This window comes from Trachypithecus francoisi, unplaced genomic scaffold (genome assembly GCF_009764315.1).
Source record: "Trachypithecus francoisi isolate TF-2019V2 unplaced genomic scaffold, Tfra_2.0 Lachesis_group3, whole genome shotgun sequence".
In the NCBI taxonomy this organism is placed as follows: Eukaryota; Metazoa; Chordata; class Mammalia; order Primates; family Cercopithecidae; genus Trachypithecus; species Trachypithecus francoisi.
This window is the reverse complement of record NW_022681468.1, coordinates 113,374,034-113,394,597: the sequence shown is the minus strand read 5'-3', so window position 1 is coordinate 113,394,597 and position 20,564 is coordinate 113,374,034. Positions and strand designations below refer to the sequence as shown.

At 44.2% G+C, this 20,564-nt stretch overlaps 1 protein-coding gene and 1 pseudogene across 3 annotated transcripts in view; both read right to left on the bottom strand.

Annotated features, from left to right (window-relative positions):
* Positions 1-20,564, bottom strand: part of PTPN9 (protein tyrosine phosphatase non-receptor type 9) — a 114,766-nt gene that overhangs the window by 36,270 nt on the left and 57,932 nt on the right. For all 3 annotated transcript variants that reach the window (XM_033190969.1, XM_033190970.1, XM_033190971.1), the window contains 2 exons: positions 13,629-13,734; positions 3,845-3,955 (listed from right to left, as the gene is read on the bottom strand). In XM_033190969.1, the coding sequence (XP_033046860.1) occupies positions 3,845-3,955; positions 13,629-13,734 (217 nt within the window). The remainder of the gene's footprint in view (positions 1-3,844; positions 3,956-13,628; positions 13,735-20,564) is intronic.
* On the bottom strand, positions 8,865-13,537 carry LOC117069553 (annotated as a pseudogene).

The window sequence follows — 20,564 nt, the reverse complement described above, 5'->3', positions numbered from 1 at the left end:
TGTTTATATCAGGTTTGGGGGATGGTATGAGATTTTCTTGAAATTCAAGGTATACTGTAAAAGTAGTAGACTACAGGCCGGGCGCGGTGGCTCAAGCCTGTAATCCCAGCACTTTGGGAGGCCGAGACGGGTGGATCACGAGGTCAGGAGATCGAGACCATCCTGGCTAACACAGTGAAACCCCGTCTCTACTAAAAATACAAAAACTAGCCGGGCGAGGTGGCGGGCGCCTGTAGTCCCAGCTACTCGGGAGGCTGAGGCAGGAGAATGGCGTAAACCCGGGAGGCGGAGCTTGCAGTGAGCTGAGATCCGGCCACTGCACTCCAGTCCGGGCGACAGAGCGAGACTCCGCCTCAAAAAAAAAAGTAGTAGACTACATTTCATCTGCCTGAGATTTAAGTCCTATGAATTTGCCAGATAAAAGTGTGAACTCCCAGAATGTATATAAAATTCACTCCTGGAATTAGGGACACTGTTACACATCTTCTGAAAGGATGCTATAGTGAACAAAAGCTTTATATTAAGGTTTCCCAGCATCGCTGAATGCTGGTACTCTTTTTTTGGCCACTAAGAATGCATAGGTAGTAGTTATTTTTGTCAACCCCATACTCAGACAACCCATTCTAAGACCTGTTAGCTTGTGTTTTACTCAGCTTGGTATAACTGTTCACAAAGATAGGATTCTATGAAAGCAAGACACCCAGAGGCAGGGTAGCTCAGGAATAATGTTAGATAACACTTCTTTTTTGAGACAGGGTCTCACTTTTTCACCCAACCTGGACTATAGTGGCGTGATCAAGGTTCACTGCAGCCTCAACCTCCTGGGCTCAAGTGATCCTCCCACCTCAGCCCCCCAAGTAACTGGGACTGCAGATGCACACCACCACGCCCAGACAATTTTTTGTAGTAATCATAAGACTTAATGCTGCTCTTTGCTTGGACATAGCCATGCTGGAGCAAATTAGCTTAACTGGTTCTCCTTAGGATCTCTGTGGAATGGGGATGCTCTTCCTCCTAAAAGCTCATCTCTTTTGCTGTTGCCTCTTCTTGGAATGCCTTCTTTTCCTCCTCTGCCTCTTCATGGACCAGCACAGCTCACCTCTTCTGCGAAGTCTTTCCTGACTGCCTGAGGCAATATGCTTCTCTGCGTTCCTGCACAGCCAAAGTTCTCATACGTGTATTTCTGTGTTCCCTATCAAGACCATGAACTCCGGCCGGGCGCGGTGGCTCAAGCCTGTAATCCCAGCACTTTGGGAGGCCGAGACGGGCGGATCACGAGGTCAGGAGATCGAGACCATCCTGGCTAACACGGTGAAACCCCGTCTCTACTTAAAAATACAAAAAACTAGCCGGGCGACGAGGCAGGCGCCTGTAGTCCCAGCTACTCGGGAGGCTGAGGCAGGAGAATGGCGTAAACCTGGGAGGCGGAGCTTGCAGTGAGCTGAGATCCGGCCACTGCACTCTAGCCTGGGTGGCAGAGCAAGACTCCGTCTCAAAAAAAAAAAAAAAAAAAAAAAAAAAAAAAAAAAAAGACCATGAGCTCCTTGAGGGTAGACTATCTCACTTAATTTTTAATTATCAGGAACCAGTGCTTCATCTACAAAAAGTACTTAATATATTTTGAGTTTATACATGCATGTATAATTCCTATCATTCAAGTGCAAGAACCTGCCTATGGAGTCCTCTCAAAGAGTTACCTTAGAAAAGATCTCTCCAGCTGGCATGGTGGCTCACGCCTGTAATCCCAGCACTTTGGGAGGCTGAGGCAGGTGGATCACCTGAGGTCAGGAGTTCGAGACCAGCCTGTCCAACATGGTGAAACACCATCTCTACTAAAAAAAAAAAAATACAAGAATTATCTGGGCATGGTGGTGGGAGCCTATAATCCCAGCAACTCGGGAGGCTGAGGCAGGAGAATCATCTTGAACCTGGGGGTTGGAGGTTGCAGTGAGCCAAGATCATGCCATTGCACTCTAGCCTGAGCGACAAGAGCAAACCTCCATCTCAAAAAAAAAAAAAAGAAAGAAAGAAAAGATCTCTCATGGCCGGGCATGGTGCTCACGCCTCTAATCCCAGCACTTTGGGAGGCCAAGGCGGGTAGATCACAAGGTCAGGAGATCAAGACTCTATCTTGGCTAACACAGTGAAACCCCATCTCTATTAAAAACACAAAAAATTAGCCGGGCGTGACAGCATGCGCCTGTAGTCCCAGCTACTAGAGAGGCTGAGGCAGGAAAATCGCTTGAACCTGGGAGGCGGAGCTGGCAGTGAGCCGAGATCGCACCACTGCACTCCAGCCTGGGAGACAGAGCAAAACTCCATCTCAAACAAACAAACAAAACAACAACAAAAAAAAACCACGGTGGCTCACGCCTGTAATCCCAGCACTTTGGGAGGCCAAGGCGGGCGGATCATGAGGTCAGGAGTTCGAGACCAGCCTGGCCAATATGGTGAAACCCCATCTCTACTAAAAATACAAAAATTAGCTGGGCGTGGTAGTGTGTGCCTGTAGTCCCAGCTACTCAGGAGGCTGAGGTAGAAGAATCGCTTGAACTCAGGAGACGGGGCTGTAGTGAGCCAAGATCGTGCCACTGTACTCCAGCCTGGGCGACAAAGTGAGACTCCATCTCAAAAAAAAAAAAAAAAAAGAAAAAAGAAAAAAAAAGATCTCTCCTACTCTGTGTCATTAGATGTTTAAGTAGCTAACACAGAAACAAATGTCTTTACTTTCATATGTCCTATCTTTTAATGGCTGCAATCAGTAACTGAGACCATAAATTTTTTAATCATGGGACACTCAGGAGATTATAACAGAATTAAAGTTTTTGGTTTTATTCTGGCTACAGGGTCTCACTATGTTGCCCAGGCTGGTCTTGAACTCCTGGCCTCAAGCGATCTTCCCACCTTGGCCTCGGACTCCCAAAGTGTTACGATTATAGGCATGAGCCACTACACTCAGCCCAGAATTAAGGTAATTTTGCTTTTAAAATTGGGAAGCAACAAGATGTTCTGAGAAAAAAAATGCCAGGAATAAATGTAGAAAGAGACATAACAAAAAACTTTCCTCCACAACCCTGGTGGTCAAAGGGATTGAATGATGTTTCCAGTTGAACAAATTCAAATGCCAGTTCAACGAATGCAATTATATTACAAGCTGTTAAATATTAAAGGCCTATGCAGCTCTAGGATAAATTTTGGAAGTAGCAGCTATCCCTAAGTTACCTCCAGGACACAATCTTTCAGTACTATCTTATGCAAGGTGCTATAGAAAGTGAGAACCAGCCGGGCGCGGTGGCTCATGCCTGTAATCCTAGCACTTTGGGAGGCCGAGACGGGTGGATCACGAGGTCAGGAGATCGAGACCATCCTGACTAACACGGTGAAACCCTGTCTCTACTAAAAATACAAAAAAAAAATTAGCCAGGCGCGGTGGCGGGCGCCTGTAGTCCCAGCTACATGGGAGGCTGAGGCAGGAGAATGGTGTGAACCTGGGAGGCAGAGCTTGCAGTGAGTGGAAATCGCGCCACTGCACTCCAGCCTAGGTGACAGAGCAAGACTCCGTCTCAAAAAAAAAAAAAAAAAAATTGAAAGTGAGAACCAGATAAACTGTGTCTAGTTTCAAACTTCAAGAAGCTTGTAGTACAGTAAGAGAGGCAGTCTGTATCAAACTGACTAATGAATCAGGTAGAGAATATGAGTGAATGCACTAACAGAAGCAGAACAGGCTCTAGGAGACGTGCCAGGAGGATTTTTTGAAGGTAGAAAATTAATTGGCAGGAATTCAGTGGTAGAGATGAGAATGTATCTATTCACCTCCAAATAAAAAAGGGCGAGCTTGCCTTACCCTCTCCCGGACTTTGTCCTTCAGGAGGAGGCTGATGATGGAATAGGGCACTCGGAACCATATGGGTGCCCCCACAATCAGTACTTTCTTCAGACGAGCTGGAAATGCTCCCTGTGGAGAAAACACATAAGTGTAATGGAACCTGTGACTCTTCAAGCCCAAGTTTAGGTTTTCTGCTCTTCTCCCCATTCTTACCCAGCAGGGGGAGTCTATAGCCTAATTCAGGTTTGACCTCAGCAGCTATAGGAAAAGTGGTTAAACAAACTAAAGAAATTAGAACCTGATTTACCTTTAAAAATAACAATGTTAAGTTCTTGTCTACCATAAGCTTTATGGATCAGAAACTATTCTGACTTCACAACAGATATCCTACACATACCACACATCAACATACATATATGCCTCCTAAAAAAGTTCTGTTATTAAAATGAAGGAAAAATGAGATTATGAATAAACTGAACATTAAACATTTCTCACCCAGGTGTGGTGGCTCATGCCTATAATCCCAGCACTACGGGAGGCTGAGGTGGGTGGATCACTGGAGGTCGGGTGTTCAAGACCAGCCTCGCGAACATGGTAAAACTTGTCAGTACTAAAAATACAAAACTAGCCAGGTGTGGTAGCAGACACCTCTAATCCCAACTACTCAGAAGGCCGAGGCAGGAGAATCACTTGAACCCAGGAAACAGAGGCTGCAGTGAGTTGAGATCACGCCATTGCACTTTACCCTGGGCAACAAGAGAGAAACTCTGTCTCAAAAAAAAATAATATGGCTGGGCGCAGTGGCTCACGCCTGTAATCCCAGCATTTCTGGAAGCCGAGGCAGGCAGATCACTTGAAGTCAGGAGTTTGAAACCAGCCCAGCCAACATGGTGAAACCCCATCTCTACTAAAAATACAAAGATTAGCCGGGCATGGTGGCATGCGCCTGTAATCCCTGCTACTTGGGAGACTGAGGCAGGAGAATCGCTTGAACCTAGGAGGTGGAGGTTGCAGTAAGCCAAGATCGCGCCACTGCACTCCAGCCTGGGCAACAAGAGCAAAACTCCATCTCAAAACAATAATAATAATAATAAATAAAAATTTAAAAATTAAAAAAATTTCTCTTTTATAACTTTTCATTCAGTCTGATGTATGCATAATCATTTTTTAATCTATTTGTTCATCTATGTATTTACCAATCAATAAATATAATCTAATGTGCACTATGGCAAATGAGATCTAAAAAAAGGAGATACCCTCATCCACACAAGATATAAAGATGAAAAAATCATTCATTCTTACTCCACAGTGCTTAGTTTTTTTGTTTGGTTGGTTGTCCGGTTTTTGTTTTGTTTTGTTTTTGAGACAGGGTCTTGCTCTGTTGCCCAGGCTGGAGTGCAGTGGTACAATCACTGCTCACTGTGTCCTGTACCTCCCAGGTTCAAATGATCCTCCCACCTCAGGCTCCCAAGTAACTGGGACTGTGCCACTACACTTGGCTAATTTTTGTATTTTTAGTAGAGACAGAATTTCACCATGTTGGCCAGCTGGTTTTGAACTCCTGACCTCAAGTGATCTGCCTATCTTGGCCATGGCCTCCTAGAGTGCTGGGATTATAGGCATTGAGCCACTGCTCCCGGCGTTTTGTTTTGTTTTTTTTTTTTTGAGACAAAGTCTCGCTCTGTCACCCAGGCTGGAGTGCAGTGACCAGATCTCAGCTCACTGCAAGCTCCACCTCCTGGGTTTACGCCATTCTCCTGCCTCAGCCTCCCGAGTAGCTGGGACTACAGGCGCCCGCCACCTTGCCCGGCTAGTTTTTTGTATTTTTTAGTAGAGACAGGGTTTCACCATGTTAGCCAGGATGGTCTCGATCTCCTGACCTCGTGATCCGCCCGTCTCGGCCTCCCAAAGTGCTGGGATTACAGGCTTGAGCCACCGTGCCCGGCCAAGTTCTTAATTTTAATATGGTTAAATGTTTTCTTTTCTGGTTAGTGTATTTTGTGTCTTAAATCCTTTTCTATTTTAATGTCAGAAAAAGTACTATTTTTTTTTTCTTTTACTGCTCTACCACTGATTCCACCATGTGTACGAATTTTTCTAAGTTGGTTTTTTATTGTAAAATATACACAACAAAATTGACCTTTTAAAACATTTTAAGTGTACAATTATTGGCATTAAGTATGTTCACAATGCAGCCATCACCACTATTCATTTTCAGAACTATTTCATCATCACAAACAAAAACCCTGTACCCATTAAACAAGATATCCCTATTCTCTTCTCCCCCTAGTCCCTAGTAACCTTGGTTCTACTTTCTGTTTCTATGAATTTGCATATTTTTACTCCTCATATTATTGGAATCCTACTATAGTTGTCCTTTTTTGTCTTGTGTATCCTACTTAGCATAATGTTTTCAAGGTTAATCCATATTGTAGCATGTCTCAGAATTACATTGCTTTCTAAGGCTGAATAATATTTCCTCATAAATATACCACATTTTTCCTATCTATTAATCCGTTGATGGACATTTGGGTTGTTTCCACTTGTGCACATTAGTTGTTTCCACTTGTCCACTTGAGGAGCTATTTTCTTTTAAAAATTTAAACTTTTGTTTTTGTCCTTTTTTTTTTTTTTGAGATGAGGTCTCACTCTGTTGACCAGGCTGGAGTATGGTGGCACCATCATGGCTCACCATAGCCTTGACCTCCCAGGTTGAAAGTGATCCTCCTACCTCAGCCTCGCAAGTAGAATGTGCCACCATGCCTAATTTTTGTATTTTTGTAGAATAAAAATACAAGTGGTTTCATCGTGTTGCCCAGGCTGGCTTCAAACTACTGGGCTCAAGCAATCTGCCTGCCTTGGCCTCCCAGTGTTGAGATTCCAGGTGTGAGGCTCCACGCCTGGCCTGTTTTTGCTATTTAAGACTTTAATCTATCTGAAGTTGATTTTTGAACATAGTATGAGATGTAGGAATCTGACATTTTTTTCTATATGGGTAGCTGTTTTGTTTTCCACCTTTACATATTAAAAAGTCCCGCCTTTCCCCAACTTAGACTTTCTATTTGTCAATTTTAACAAAGTCACAATATCCTGGGGAATAAATATGACACAGGTAATTTAATTAACCATGTAACCATCACTCTGATTATTCAGTTTGTTTTCAGGCCTAAATAATCCTGATATGCTCATTTTATCTTTTCCTTTTAATTCTTTTTTGAAACTCAATTCTTTTTTTTTTTTTTTTTTTTTTTTTTTTTTAAGTCTCACATGGTCACCCAAGCTGGAGTGCAGTGGCACGATATCTGCTCAAGGGTTCAACCAATTCTCCTGCCTCAGCTTCCCGAGTAGCTGGGATTACAGGTGTGCACCATCACGCCTGGCTAACTTTTTTGTATTTTTAGCAGAGATGATCTTTCACCATATTGGTCAGGCTGGTCTTGAACTCCTGGCCTCAAGTGATCCGCCCATCTCGGCCTTGCAAAGTGCTGGGATTACAGGCATAAGTCACTGTACCCAGCCTCCTTTTAAATTATTTTAAGAAGCTGTTTCTTGGCCGGGCGCGGTGGCTCAAGCCTGTAATCCCAGCACTTTGGGAGGCCGAGACGGGCGGATCACGAGGTCAGGAGATCGAGACCATCCTGGCTAACATGGTGAAACCCCGTCTCTACTAAAAAATACAAAAAACTAGCCGGGCGACGTGGCGGGCGCCTGTAGTCCCAGCTACTCCGGAGGCTGAGGCAGGAGAATGGCGTAAACCCAGGAGGCGGAGCTTGCAGTGAGCTGAGACCCGGCCACTGCACTCCAGCCTGGGCGGCAGAGCGAGACTCCGTCTCAAAAAAAAAAAAAAAAAAAAGAAGCTGTTTCTTTTTTTTTTTTTTTTTTTTTTTTGAGGCAGAGTCTCGCTCTGTCGCCCAGACTGGAGTGCAGTGGCGCAATCTCGGCTCACTGCAAGCTCCGCCTCCCGGTTCTCGCCATTCTCCTGCCTCAGCCTCCCGAGTAGCTGGGACTACAGGCGCCCGCCACCTCGCCCGGCTAGTTTTTTGTATTTTTAGTAGAGACGGGGTTTCACCATGTTAGCCAGGATGGTCTCGATCTCCTGACCTCGTGATCCGCCCGTCTCGGCCTCCCAAAGTGCTGGGATTACAGGCTTGAGCCACCGCGCCCGGCCAAAAGAAGCTGTTTCTAAGACTGGGATTATTTGGCTAAAGATTATGAATATTCTTTTTTTTTTTTTTTAAGACAGGGTTTTATCAACTGGGCTGGAATGCAATCATATGATCATAGCTCACTGAAGCCCCATATCCTGGGCTCAAGTGATCCTCCTGCCTCAGCCTCCTGGGTAGCTGGGACGATAGGCACATACCACCACATGCAGCTAAATTTTGTACAGTCGGGGTCTTGCTATGTGGCCTAGACTGGTCCTGAATCCCTTGTCTTAGGCAGTTCTCCCACCTCAAACTCCCAAAGGGCTGAGATTATAGACTTAAGTCACTGGAGTCAGCTTAAGGTATTATTTTTAATTATCTAAAATAAATATGCAGTAAATACTCTTTTTATAAATCTTTGTTTTCCTGATTGTTTCCTTAGCATATAATTTCAGAAATACAACTGATCAAAGGGTATGTGCATTTTTAAGGATTTATAATGCCAGATGCCTTCCAAAAGGTGTTAACAACTTACTGAACTGACAGTATATGAGGGTGCTATAGAGTCATTTATTTATTTGAAAAACAAGGCCGGGCGCAGTGGCTCAAGCCTGTAATCCCAGCACTTTGGGAGGCCGAGATGGGCGGATCACAAGGTCAGGAGATCGAGACCATCCTGGCTAACCCGGCGAAACCCCGTCTCTACTAAAAAATACAAAAAAAACTAGCCGGGCGAGGTGGCGGGCGCCTGTAGTCCCAGCTACTCCGGAGGCTGAGGCAGGAGAATGGCGTGAACCCGGCAGGCGGAGCTTGCAGTGAGCTGAGATCCGGCCACAGTACTCCAGCCTGGGCGACAGAGCAAGACTCCGCCTCAAAAAAAAAAAAAAAAAAAAGAAAAACAAACAAATTTTTATTGTCTAGAAATATATATTTTAAAAATTCCCCAGAAAAGATGCTCTTCTCTCATTTTCCCATCCTCTTCCTCTTCCACACCTCTGAGACAAAGGACATTATTATAGTTTAGTAAAACTTCATCCAGATGTCCAGACAATACCCCAACTATGTATTCTTCTGTATTTGCAAGCTACATGTTCATATAGATACAGCTATAGATCTGGTTCATCTACAGATACCAGTTAGCCTTTGTAATCCATTCCCCACTTAAGTTTCACCATCATTGGCTTTTCTGTTAATCCCTTGAGGAAAGGTTTGGGATTGAGGGGTAAATCCTTTATAACCACAGGAGAATGCTGCAGGCTATTCTCCGCTGACCAAGCTGCCACCCATCCCTCGTGACTGCAGCAGGTACCTCCAGACAGTCATGTAAATGGACTAGGCCCAGGTCTGTAGTTCTTTGCTCTGAAAAAACAGATGTAATAGCTTCTATTTTCTATTTATCATTTTGTGGAAATAACAGGTGTTTCCCTAAAATGGTTTTTGATTTGGTGGTTAAAAGGACCTTGGACATTTAGGCCCTGAAATAAATTGTTGCATCTTTGAAGGAAAAGATGAAAGTAGTTTATCACACTTCAGTGAAGAGGCCTTTGGAGAAGTTTGTTCTAGATGCTGTATATTCACCGTAGAGGAGTGCTGGGGATTCCCCAAATCAGTAGAACTAAAGGATAACTGAAGAGAACAGAGTGACCTGTCAGATTGAGAATCAGTCTTTTGAGGCTGGGCATGGTGGCTCACACCTGTAATCCCAGCACTTTCAAAGGCCAAGGTGGGCGGATCACTTGAGGTCAGGAGTTCGACACCAACCTGGCCAACATGGTGAAACCCCATCACTACTAAAAATTAGCCGAGTGTGGTGGTAGGCACCTGTAATGCCAACTACTTAGGATGCTGAAGCAGGAGAATCACTTGAACCCAGGAGGTGGAGGTTGCAGTGAGCCGAGATGACGCATTGCACTCCAGCCTGGGGGACAGAGAGACACCCCGTCTCAGAACAAACAAACAACAAAAAAGAATCAGTCTTTTGAAAGTGGCAAAAAGGGCTGGGCACGGTGGCTCACGTCTGTAATCCTAGCACTTTGGGAGGTCAAGGCTGGTGGATCACTTGAGGTAAAGAGATCGAGTCTAGCCTGGCCAACATGGCAAAATCCCGTCTCCACTAAAAATACAAAAATTAGCTGGGTGTGGTGACAGGTACCTGTAATCCCAACTACTTGGGAGGCTGAGGCAAGAGAATCGCTTGAACTGGGAGGAGGAGGTTGCAGTGAGCCGTGATAGCACCACTGCACTCCATTATGGGAAAAGGAGCGAAACTCTGTCTCCAAAAAAATAAATAAATAAATAAAAGAAAAAAAAGTGGCAAAAAGAGCAGGCTAGAAGATACTAGCTACAATTCCTCTTTTTTTTTCTTTTGGATTTCTTGGGAATGATTTCTTCCTAGCTAGACCGCCAGTGTTGCATGGTAACCCCATCCATGAAAAGGGCTGGAATATTGAAAAACTGCATGAAACTAAGTTCTGTGGGTCGGGCACAGTGGTTCACGCCTGTAATCCCAGCACTTTGGGAGGCCAAGGTGGCTGGATTGCTTGAGCTCAGGACCTTGAGACCAGCCTAGGCACCATGGTGAAACTCCATCTCTACAAAAGATACAAAAATTAGTTGGGTGTGGTGGCACGTGCCTGTAATTCTAGCTACTCAGGAGGTTGAGGCATGAGAACTGCTTGAACCCAGGAGGTAGAGGTTGCAGTGAGCCAAGATCGTGCCACTGCACTAAGCTTTGGCAACAGAGCAAGACTTGGGTCTCAAAAAAAAAAAAAAAAAAGAACTCTGTTAGTCAAAGAACTTCACAAAAAGTGAAAAAACAATCTATAAATTAAGAGACAGTTTACTGTGTGCACACATTATATATGTGTGTGTATATATGTATCTTTATGGATTAGAATCAATAATATATTAAAAACTATTAATTCCTAAATGGAGAAATCATAAACAGACATTTCACAGAAGAAAAAATATACAGCTAACAAATATATGACGAGATAGTTAATTTCACTAATAAAAGAAATGCAAGCTATACCACAAGATACCATTTCATATCCATTTGATTGAGAAAAAAATTAAGAAGTCTGACATTAGTAAGTGCTGAAAAGGATGCAGACCAACGGAAATCATTACACATGGCAAGGGGGTACGACCACTTTGAAACACAGTTTGACACTGTCTTATAAAGTTAAATCTTCACAGACTTTAGGACCCAACAATCCACTCCTAGGTGTATACCCTAGAGCATGCATTCTCAATAGGAGAGATATCACCTAACCAAAGGGGTAAAATTAGTAGGAGAACAGGGTGAGGTGAGCCAGAAAAAAAAAAAAAGAAATTGGGCCGGGTGTGGTGGCTCACGCCTGTAATCCCAGCACTTTGGGAAGCCGAGGCGGGCAGATCATGAGGTCAGGAAATTGAGACCATCCTGGCTAACACGGTGAAACCCTGTCTCTACTAAAAATACAAAAAAATTAGCCGGGCGTGGAGGTGTGCACCTCTAGTCCCAGCTACTCGAGAGGCTAAGGCAGGAGAATGGCATGAACCTGGGAGGCGGGGCTTGCAGTGAGCCGAGATCATGCCACTGCACTCCAGCCTGGGCGACAGTGCGAGACTCTATCTCAGGGGGAAAAAAAAAAAAAGAAATCTTACTCTTTTTATGTATACAGAGTACATAAAGAGGCCAGGCACAGAGGCCAATACCTATAATCCCAGCACTCTGGGAGGCCAAGGAGGCGGTACTGCTTGAGCCCAGGAATTCAAGACCACCCTGGGCAACATAGTGAGACTCTGCCTCTATTAAACAATAAGGAGAATCACTCAAACCTGGGAAGCGGAGGTTGCAGTGAGCGGAGATCGCGCCACTGCACTCCAGTCTGGCAACAGAGTGAGACTTCGTCTCCAAAAAAAAAAAAAAAAATGCACAGGAACATTCTGAGTCATAAAAGTGGAATGGTCTGGGTGCCATGACTCACTCCTGTAATCCCAGCACTTCGGGAGGCTGAGGCACACTTATGTGTATAAGGTGTATATGAAACATACATAAATTTAGGCTGGGCGTGGTGGCTCATGCCTATAATCCCAGCACTTTGGGAGGCCGAGGCGGTGGTCAGGAGTTTGAGACCAGCCTGGCCAATGTGGAGAAACCCCATCTCTACCAAAAGTACAAAAATTGGCTAGGCGTGGTGGCGGGCGCTTATAATCCCAGCTACTCAGGAGGCCGAGGCAGGAGAATCACTTGAACCGGGAGGTGGACGTTGGCAGTGAGCCGACATCGCACTACCACACTCCAGCCTGGGCGACAAGAGCAAAAAAATAAATAAATAAAATATAAATAAATTTTAAAGAGTACATAAGAGATATGCAGTATATCTATGGTATTTAAATTTCATTAGAAGAGGAATTATTAGGGGAAAAAAATACTGAAAAAGGTTCCTTAGTGAAGCAACAATGAAAAAAGGTTGAGAAACACTCCCCTAGAGACCCTCTTACACATATGCACCAGAAAACATGTTTAAGAATGTTCATAACAGCACCATTCATAACACAGGTTGGGTATTCCTTATCCAAAATACTTCAGACTAGAAGTGTTTCAGGTTTTGAATTTTTTTCAGATTTTAGAATATCTGCATATACATAATGAGATATCTTAGGGAGGGGACCCAAGTCTAAGCAGGAAATTTATGTATGTTTCTTATTTTTTTTTTTTTTTTGAGACGGAGTCTTGCTCTGTCACCCAGGCTGGAGCACAGTGGCGCGATGTTGGCTCACTGCAACCTCCACCTCCCCAGTTCACACCATTCTCCTGCCTCAGCCTCCCGAGTAGCTGGGATTACAGGCACGCCCACCACCACACCCAGCTAATTTTTTTTTTTTTTTTGTATTTTTAGTAGAGATGGGGTTTCACCGTGTTAGCCAGGATGGTTTCGATCTCCTGACCTCGTGATCCACCCGCTTTGGCCTCCCAAAGTGCTGGGATTATAGGTGTGAGCCACTGTGCTCAGCCTAAATTTATGTATGTTTCATATATACCTTATACACATAAGTATGCCTCAGCCTCCCAAAGTGCTGGGATTATAGGAGTGAGTCAGGGCACCCAGCCCATTCCACTTTTATGACTCAGAATGTTCCTATGCATTTTTTTTTTTTGGAGACGATGTCTTACTCTGTTGCCAGACTCACTCTGTCGCGAGATCGCAATGGCACGATCTCCGCTCACTGCAACCTCCGCTTCCCAGGTTTGAGCGATTCTCCTGCCTTAATCTCCCAAGTAGCTGGGACTACAGGCACACGCCACCATGCCCAGCTAATTTGTGTGTTTTTAGTAGAGACAGAGTTTCACCATGTTGGCCAAGATGGCCTTGATCTCTTGACCTCATGATCCACCCACATTGGCCTCCCAAAGTGCTGGGATTACAGGCATGAGCTACCATGCCCAGCCATTCCTGTGCATTTTTTACCTTTATTTCTCCCACTTCATTTTTAAGGTCATTTCTTGTTCTGTGGAAGCAGACAGTAGTCATCATTTACAGATGGCCTTTACATTGAACATAATTTCTGAAATTTGCATCTTTCCTAAATCTTTTCCCAAAGAATTAAAAAAAAAAGAAAAAAAATCCCCAGCATTGAAGGAAAGTTGAGAGGGCCCTCCATAGCCTTACCTTCAGCAGGTTTAGGACTTTCTTGCCAAGATCTAGCTCAAAGTTGGCATAATTGGAACCACACATGTCATAGATAAACACCAATCCATTCCTCTGAGTTTCAAAGCTGTAAATCAACCATTGAACAAAAACATTTGTTAAATAAGAAGATGGATGAGGCAGGTTGAAAGCCTAATGCCAAAACAAACCTGAGAGTATGAAACATCTAGGATCAAAACAACTGCCTGACTGCACATTGGTCTTACAAAAAGATCTCTTATCTTTGGTATCTGCTATGTTTATTAAGGCAGATTTATCCATATTTACCAAATGCCAAACTCGTATTGAGAATGCTCTACAGCAACTAAGTTATCAAAATCTGAACTGTTTTCTCCCACCCCTCTGAATCTACCTACCCAAATCCTGTAACATATTCCGTACTAAATCCCAAAGTTTCCTCTTCCATGAAAGTCTCCCTGGTAACTGTAATCAAATATGCTACCGATCATTTTTTCCTTTAAAGCCCCATAAATCTTTCTGTGGATTTTTCTTGTGGCCTTAATATACTCTGTGTAGCCAACTGATTCTCTCCTAAAGGACAAGAACTTGTTGTTCAACTCATTACACCCAACAGTCCCTAGCAAAGCCCTTAAAAATAAATGGTCACTGAATTGTAATTCAGTAGACTGGAAGCCCATCTCTAAGAAAATATTTCAGACCTGTGGAAAACTGTGTAGAACAAGAATGCCTCTAAGCTCATTGATAGTAAATTTGTCTCTTATGACCCAATGGAGGAAGACAACAAACCCATAAATGGCCTTTGGAAAGCATTCCTAAAAAGTAGATTAAGGCGGCATGGTGGCTCATGCCTGTAGCCTCAGTACTTTGGAAGGCTAAGGAGGGCGGATAGCTTGAGCCCAGGAATTTAAGACCAGGCTGGGCAACATGACAATACCTCATCATGTAGTGACCTGTGCCTATAGTCCTAGCTACCCAGGAGGCTGAGGTGGGAGGGTCGCTTGAGCGCAGGAGGTCGAGGCTGCAGTGAGATCATGCCACTGCACTCCAGCCTGGGAGACAGAGTGAGATCTTATCTTAAGAAAAAGTAAGGCCAGACGCAGTGGCTCATGCCTCTAATCCTAGCACTTTGGGAAGCCAAGGCAGCCGGATCGCTTGAACCCAGGAGTTCAAGACCAGCCTGGGCAACATGGCAAGACCCTGACTCTATTTAAAAAAAAAAAAAAAAAAAAAAAAGGGAAAGGAAGGAAAAAAAAAGTAGATTAACAGGTATTAATAGTAAGCCATGGCCAGGTATGGTGGCTCACACCTGTAATCCCAGCACTTTGGGAGGCTGAAGTGGGTGGATCACCTGAGGTCAGGAGTTCGAGACCAGCCTGACCAATATGGTGAAGCCCCGTTTCCACAAAAAATACAAAATTAGCCAGGTATGGTGGCACATGCCTGTAATCCCAACTACTTGGGAGGCTGAGGCAGGAGAATTGCCTCAGCCCAAGAGGCAGAGGTTGCAGTGAGTCGAGACTGTACCACTGCACTCCAGCCTGGGCAACAGAGTGAGACTCCATCTCAGGGGAAAAAAAAGTAAGCCTATTCCCAGACCAAAATTAGGAACATTTGAAGATACAGAAAGTATTTCTCAGTCCAATTTCCCAGATTTATAAAGATTTCTCAAAGATGTACTCTTCCACCAAGACAGATCCGTACATACATGTGATTTGCAGACCCAAATGGTCATTAGGAATAAATTATTTGATTGGACTACTCACAGATGACAGCAACAGTTTTCACATCTATTTAGAATTGAGAAAATGTTTGGCACAAAATATATTCCTGAAACCAGGAGTCTCAAAGTTACTGTTTTTTGTTTTGAGACAGAGTTTCACTCTTGTCACCCAGGCTGGAGCGCAATGGCAGGATCTCAGCTCACTGCAACCTCCAAAGACCGTGTTCAAGCAATTCTTCTGCCTCAGCCTCCCGAGTAGCTGGGACTACAGGCATGCACCACCACACTTGGCTAATGTATTTTTAGAGACAGGGTTTCGCCCTGTTGGCCAGGCTGGTCTTAGAACTCCTGACCTTAGGTGATCCACCCACATCAGCCTCCCAAAGTGTTGGGATTACAGGCATAAGCCACCATGCCCAGTCTCAAAGTTATATTGTATCTTACTATTTTTGCACCCGCACCTCCTGGGAACCTCCATATCTTTATCCCTTTAACAAATTCCAAGGCAGAAGCACCCGCCCATGAGCTAACGTTTCAAAAATGTCTAATTCTGAGGTACATGAAAGTTTCTCCAGCAGACTTGGTTTCAACCGGCACCTAATGTGTTACATTAGTGTTAAATCTTTACTCCTTTTTCTTTATTTACTTATTTTTTAATTTTTAGTAGAGATGGGGTTTCATTATGTTGCCCAGGCTGGTCCCAAGCTCCTGACCTCAAGTGATCCACCTGCCTCGGCCTCCCAAAGTGCTGGGATCACAGGTATGAGTCACTGCGCCCTACCCTTGACTCCTTTTTCACAACCCAAGAGAGACTATGATCCACGAAGATCCAAGATGCTGTTAAAATGTGTGGCACAGGACAGGTACAGTGACTCACACGTGTAATCTCAGCACTTTGGGAGACTGAGATGTGAAGACTGCTTGAGGTCAGGAGTTTGAGACCAGCCTGGTCAGCAGAGTGAAACTCCATGTCTACAAAACAATTTTTAAATTGAACAGGTTTAGTAGTACGTGCCTGTGGTCCCAGCTCCTTGGGAAACAGAGGCAGGAGGATCATTTGAGCCCAGGAGTTGAGGCTACTGTGAGTTATGATGATACAACTGCACTTCAGCCCAAGCAAGAGACCCTGTCTCTTAAATAAAAAGAAAGAAACAAAGAAAATGTGTGGCACAATTATTGAATAGGCTATCCAGATCTAGATACTTTCTGTTTCTCCATGAGCTTCTAAAGGGTCAAATTCAACTTATGGGCTCTCCGCTCATGACTCCAGCTTGTGGCAGGGGACTAAAACAAAAACAAGTCAGTGAGGGGGCAAAGAGAATTTAAGAAAAAGAAGCTTGGATGCATAATGAATGATCCAGGTTCTATATTCCCAGATCAAAGTGCTCATCCTGTGAAGGCACATAAAACATGAATGCAGTAAGATTTTTACACTTTAGGGTATAGAATAGATAGATAGACAGATAGATGTGTGTGTGTTTATATATGTGTGTATATATTACATATATATACATACACTTTTTTTTTTTTTTGAGACAGAGTTTCGCTCTTGTTGCCCAGGCTGAAGTGTAATAGCGCAATCTCTGCTCACTGCAACCTCCGCCCAAGTTCAAGCGATTCTCCTGTCTCAGCCTCCTGAGTAGCTGGGATTACAGGCACCCATCACCACGTCCGGCTAATTTTTTGTATTTTTAGTAGACATGGGATTTCACCATATTGGCCAGGCTGGTCTCGAACTCCTGACCTCAGGAGATCCACCCCCTTGGCCTCCCAAAGTGCTGGGACTACAGGCATGAGCCACCTGAATATATATACATTTTAAGACAGCATTTAGCTCTGTCGCCTATGGTGTAGTGCACTGGCACAGTCATGGCTTACTGCAGCCTCAACTTCCCAGGGCTCAGGTGATCCTCCCAGTTCAGCCTTCTGTAAGTGTCTGGGACTACAGGCAAACTTCACCATGCCCAGCTGGCTAATTTTTAAACTTTTTGTAGAGACGAGGTCTTGGTATGTTGCCCAGGCTAGTCTCAAACTTCTGGACTCAAGCGATCCTCTCACCTGGCCTCCCAAAGCATTGGGATTACAAGCATGAGCCACTGCACCCAGTTTAAGATTTACAATGGGCTGGGTGCGACGGCTCACGCCTATAATCTCAGCACTTTGGGAGGCCAAGTCGGGTGGATCACGAGGTCAGGAGATAGAGACCATCCTGACTAACATGGTGAAACCCTGTCTCTACTAAAAATACAAAAAAATTAGCTGGACGTGGTGGCCAGCGCCGTAGTCCCAGCTACTCGGGAGGCTGAGGTAGGAGAATGGCATGAATCTGGGAAGCGAAGCTTGCAGTGAGCCGAGAAAGCGCCACTGCACTCCAGCCTGGGGAACAGAGTGACACTGTCTCAAAAAAAAAAAAATTTACAATGACAGCTGACTGATTCCCTACTGAGTTTGATTCCTGAGCTACATGTTACAGAAAACACCAAGAAGTTTAAAACACAGTCCCTGACATTTGTTTTTTAAAAACTGAGAAGCCAGATGCAGTGGTTTATGCTTGTAATCCCAGCATTCTGGGAGGCCAAGATGGGAGGATCACATAAGGCCAGGAATTCAAGGCTGCAGTGAGCTACAATCATGCTACTGCACTCCAGCCTGGGTGACAAAGCAAGACCTAGTCTCAAAAAAAAAAAAAGGAAAGAAAGAAACTGAGGATAGGAGATCCATGAGAGGCTACCAATGAAACAAGATGGTTACAGATCACTTTGAAGAAGATGGATGATGGATATGTGGATGTTCATGATACCATTCTCTCTCGACATACAGAGATTCAGATATTTTCCATTATATATGTTAAAAAGAAAGTTCCCTGCCCTCAAGAAATGGGTGGTTTCATCATGTTTCCCAGGGCTGGTCACAAACTCCTGGGCTCAGACAATCTGCCGGTCTCAGCCTCCCAAAGTGCTAGGATTACAGGACTGAATCAATGCACTTGGCCTCAATATAGCACTTCTAAGCCAGAGGACCAGCCAAAGATGTCAACAGCAGTAAGAAACTGTAAATTGCAAGCACCAGGGAAAAAGAAATAGCAGAACAACAGTATGAGAGGATAGAAATAACTCTGCCCAAGAGTGAAGAAACCAGGATCTTAGAACCAGCTGGACTAACATGTGATGACTGTAAAAAACTTCTTGAGGCTTGAGTTTAATTGTCAATTGAATTGTAACAATACCATTTATCTTAGCAGGGAGAGAGTGATGACCTGAGCTCATTCTTTATGCTTATGCACCTGTTTTTATTAAGGATGGTTTTTGCTTAACTTGATACTCTTGGACTTCTCCCTAAATGTTTTTTGTTGTTGTTGTTTGTTTTGTGTGGGCTTTTTTGTGGGTTTTTTTTTTTTTTTTCGAGACAGGTCTCGCTCTATCACCCAGGCTGGAATGCAGTGGCGTGATCATGGCTCACTACAGCCTCACCCTTCTGGGCTCAAGTGATCCTCCCACCTCAGCAACCTCTCCCACTTCCCCCAAGAAGCTGGGACTAAAGGCACACACTACCACATCCAGCTGATTTTTTGTATTTTTATCAGAGACAGGGTTTCACCATGTTGTCCAGGCTGGTCTCAATTCCTGGCCTCAAGTAGGATCCGCCTGCCTCGGCCTCCCAAAGTGCTAGGATTACAGGCGTGAGCCACTGTGCCTGGCCAAAAGTTAAATTAAAAAAAAAAATTTTCATAATCTGCATTTCTTTTTTGTATGTTTTATATTGGCTATATTAATGTGGTAATTAATGTTTATTATTTATAAATATAGATTTGTGAATTTTTTTTTTTTTTTTTTTTTTTTTTTTGAGGCGGAGTCTCGCTCTGTTGCCCGGACTGGAGTGCAGTGGCCGGATCTCAGCTCACTGCAAGCTCCCCCTCCCGGGTTTACGCCATTCTCCAGCCTCAGCCTCCCGAGTAGCTGGGACTACAGGCGCCCGCCATCTCGCCCGGCTAGTTTTTGTATTTTTAGTAGAGACGGGGTTTCACCGTGTTAGCCAGGATGGTCTCGATCTCCTGACCTTGCGATCCGCCCGTCTCGGTCTCCCAAAGTGCTGGGATTACAGGCTTGAGCCACCGCGCCCGGCCGATTTGTGAATTTTTACTTGTTCTTCACTACTAGAAATGTGTAAAAAGTTTGGAGTTTCGTATTTTTTAAATTTGCCTGCCCAGAGAGACAGGAAGGTCCATGAAAGTAATGACCTTCCCATTATATTCCCCACAGGGCTAATACCTTGTGTAGCATGTAAAATACTAATTTGGGGCCAGGCATGGTGGCTCACGCCTGTAATCCCAGCACTTTGTGAGGCTGAGGTGGGTGGATTACCTGAGGTCAGGAGTTCGAGACCAGCCTGGCCAATGTGGTGAAACCTAAAAATACAAAAATTAGCTGGGCATGGTGACAGGCACCTGTAATCCCAGCTACTTGGGAGGCTGAGGCAGGAGAATTGCATGAACCCGGGAGGCGGAGGTTGCAGGGAGCTGAGATCACACCACTGCTCACTGCTCTCCAGCCTGGGTAACAAGAGCAAAACTCTGTCTCAAAAACAAAACAAAACAAAACAAAAAAACCTCATTTGGGAATACAGCTTATTGTTAAAACACCATTCTGGAAAGAAGGATTGCTCACCTGGCTTCCCATTTATGGATATCTCAATCCTGACTTCATTTCAGTTGAGTTTAGACACTCTATGTGATCAGTCTTAGTACTCAGAAGACTTTATTAACTTGAGGTTTTATAAAGAGAACATAAAAAGATTGAGACTGATTAAATCTATGTTCTGGAATTTTATAAGACTCAGTAAAATGGATATGAAATCCCAAATACTATAGAAGACAGTTCTGTTTTTCATGCTTAGACCCTCCTTACTAAGGAATACTAAGGGAAGGTGAAGCTCTAAGTAAGATGTGGTTGCAAAACATCTGTCCATTTCTCCTTGGTGTTGGCTCTGAGCCTTTGACCCTTGCTTCTACTGCCCCACAAACATCTAGTGTGGATATGGTTGATGGCTTCCTCCTTGGAGGCCCTTCTGCTTTTAGAGAGCTCTCTATCTCTTTTAATTCCAATTGCTCTAAGTTCAGACTTCCCCAGGATTTTCTTAAGTTTCTTTAACTTGAGCACTCTCTTTTCTTAATTACACATTGCTTAAAGGAACTTCCTTGCTCCTTTAAGAACCTGGGT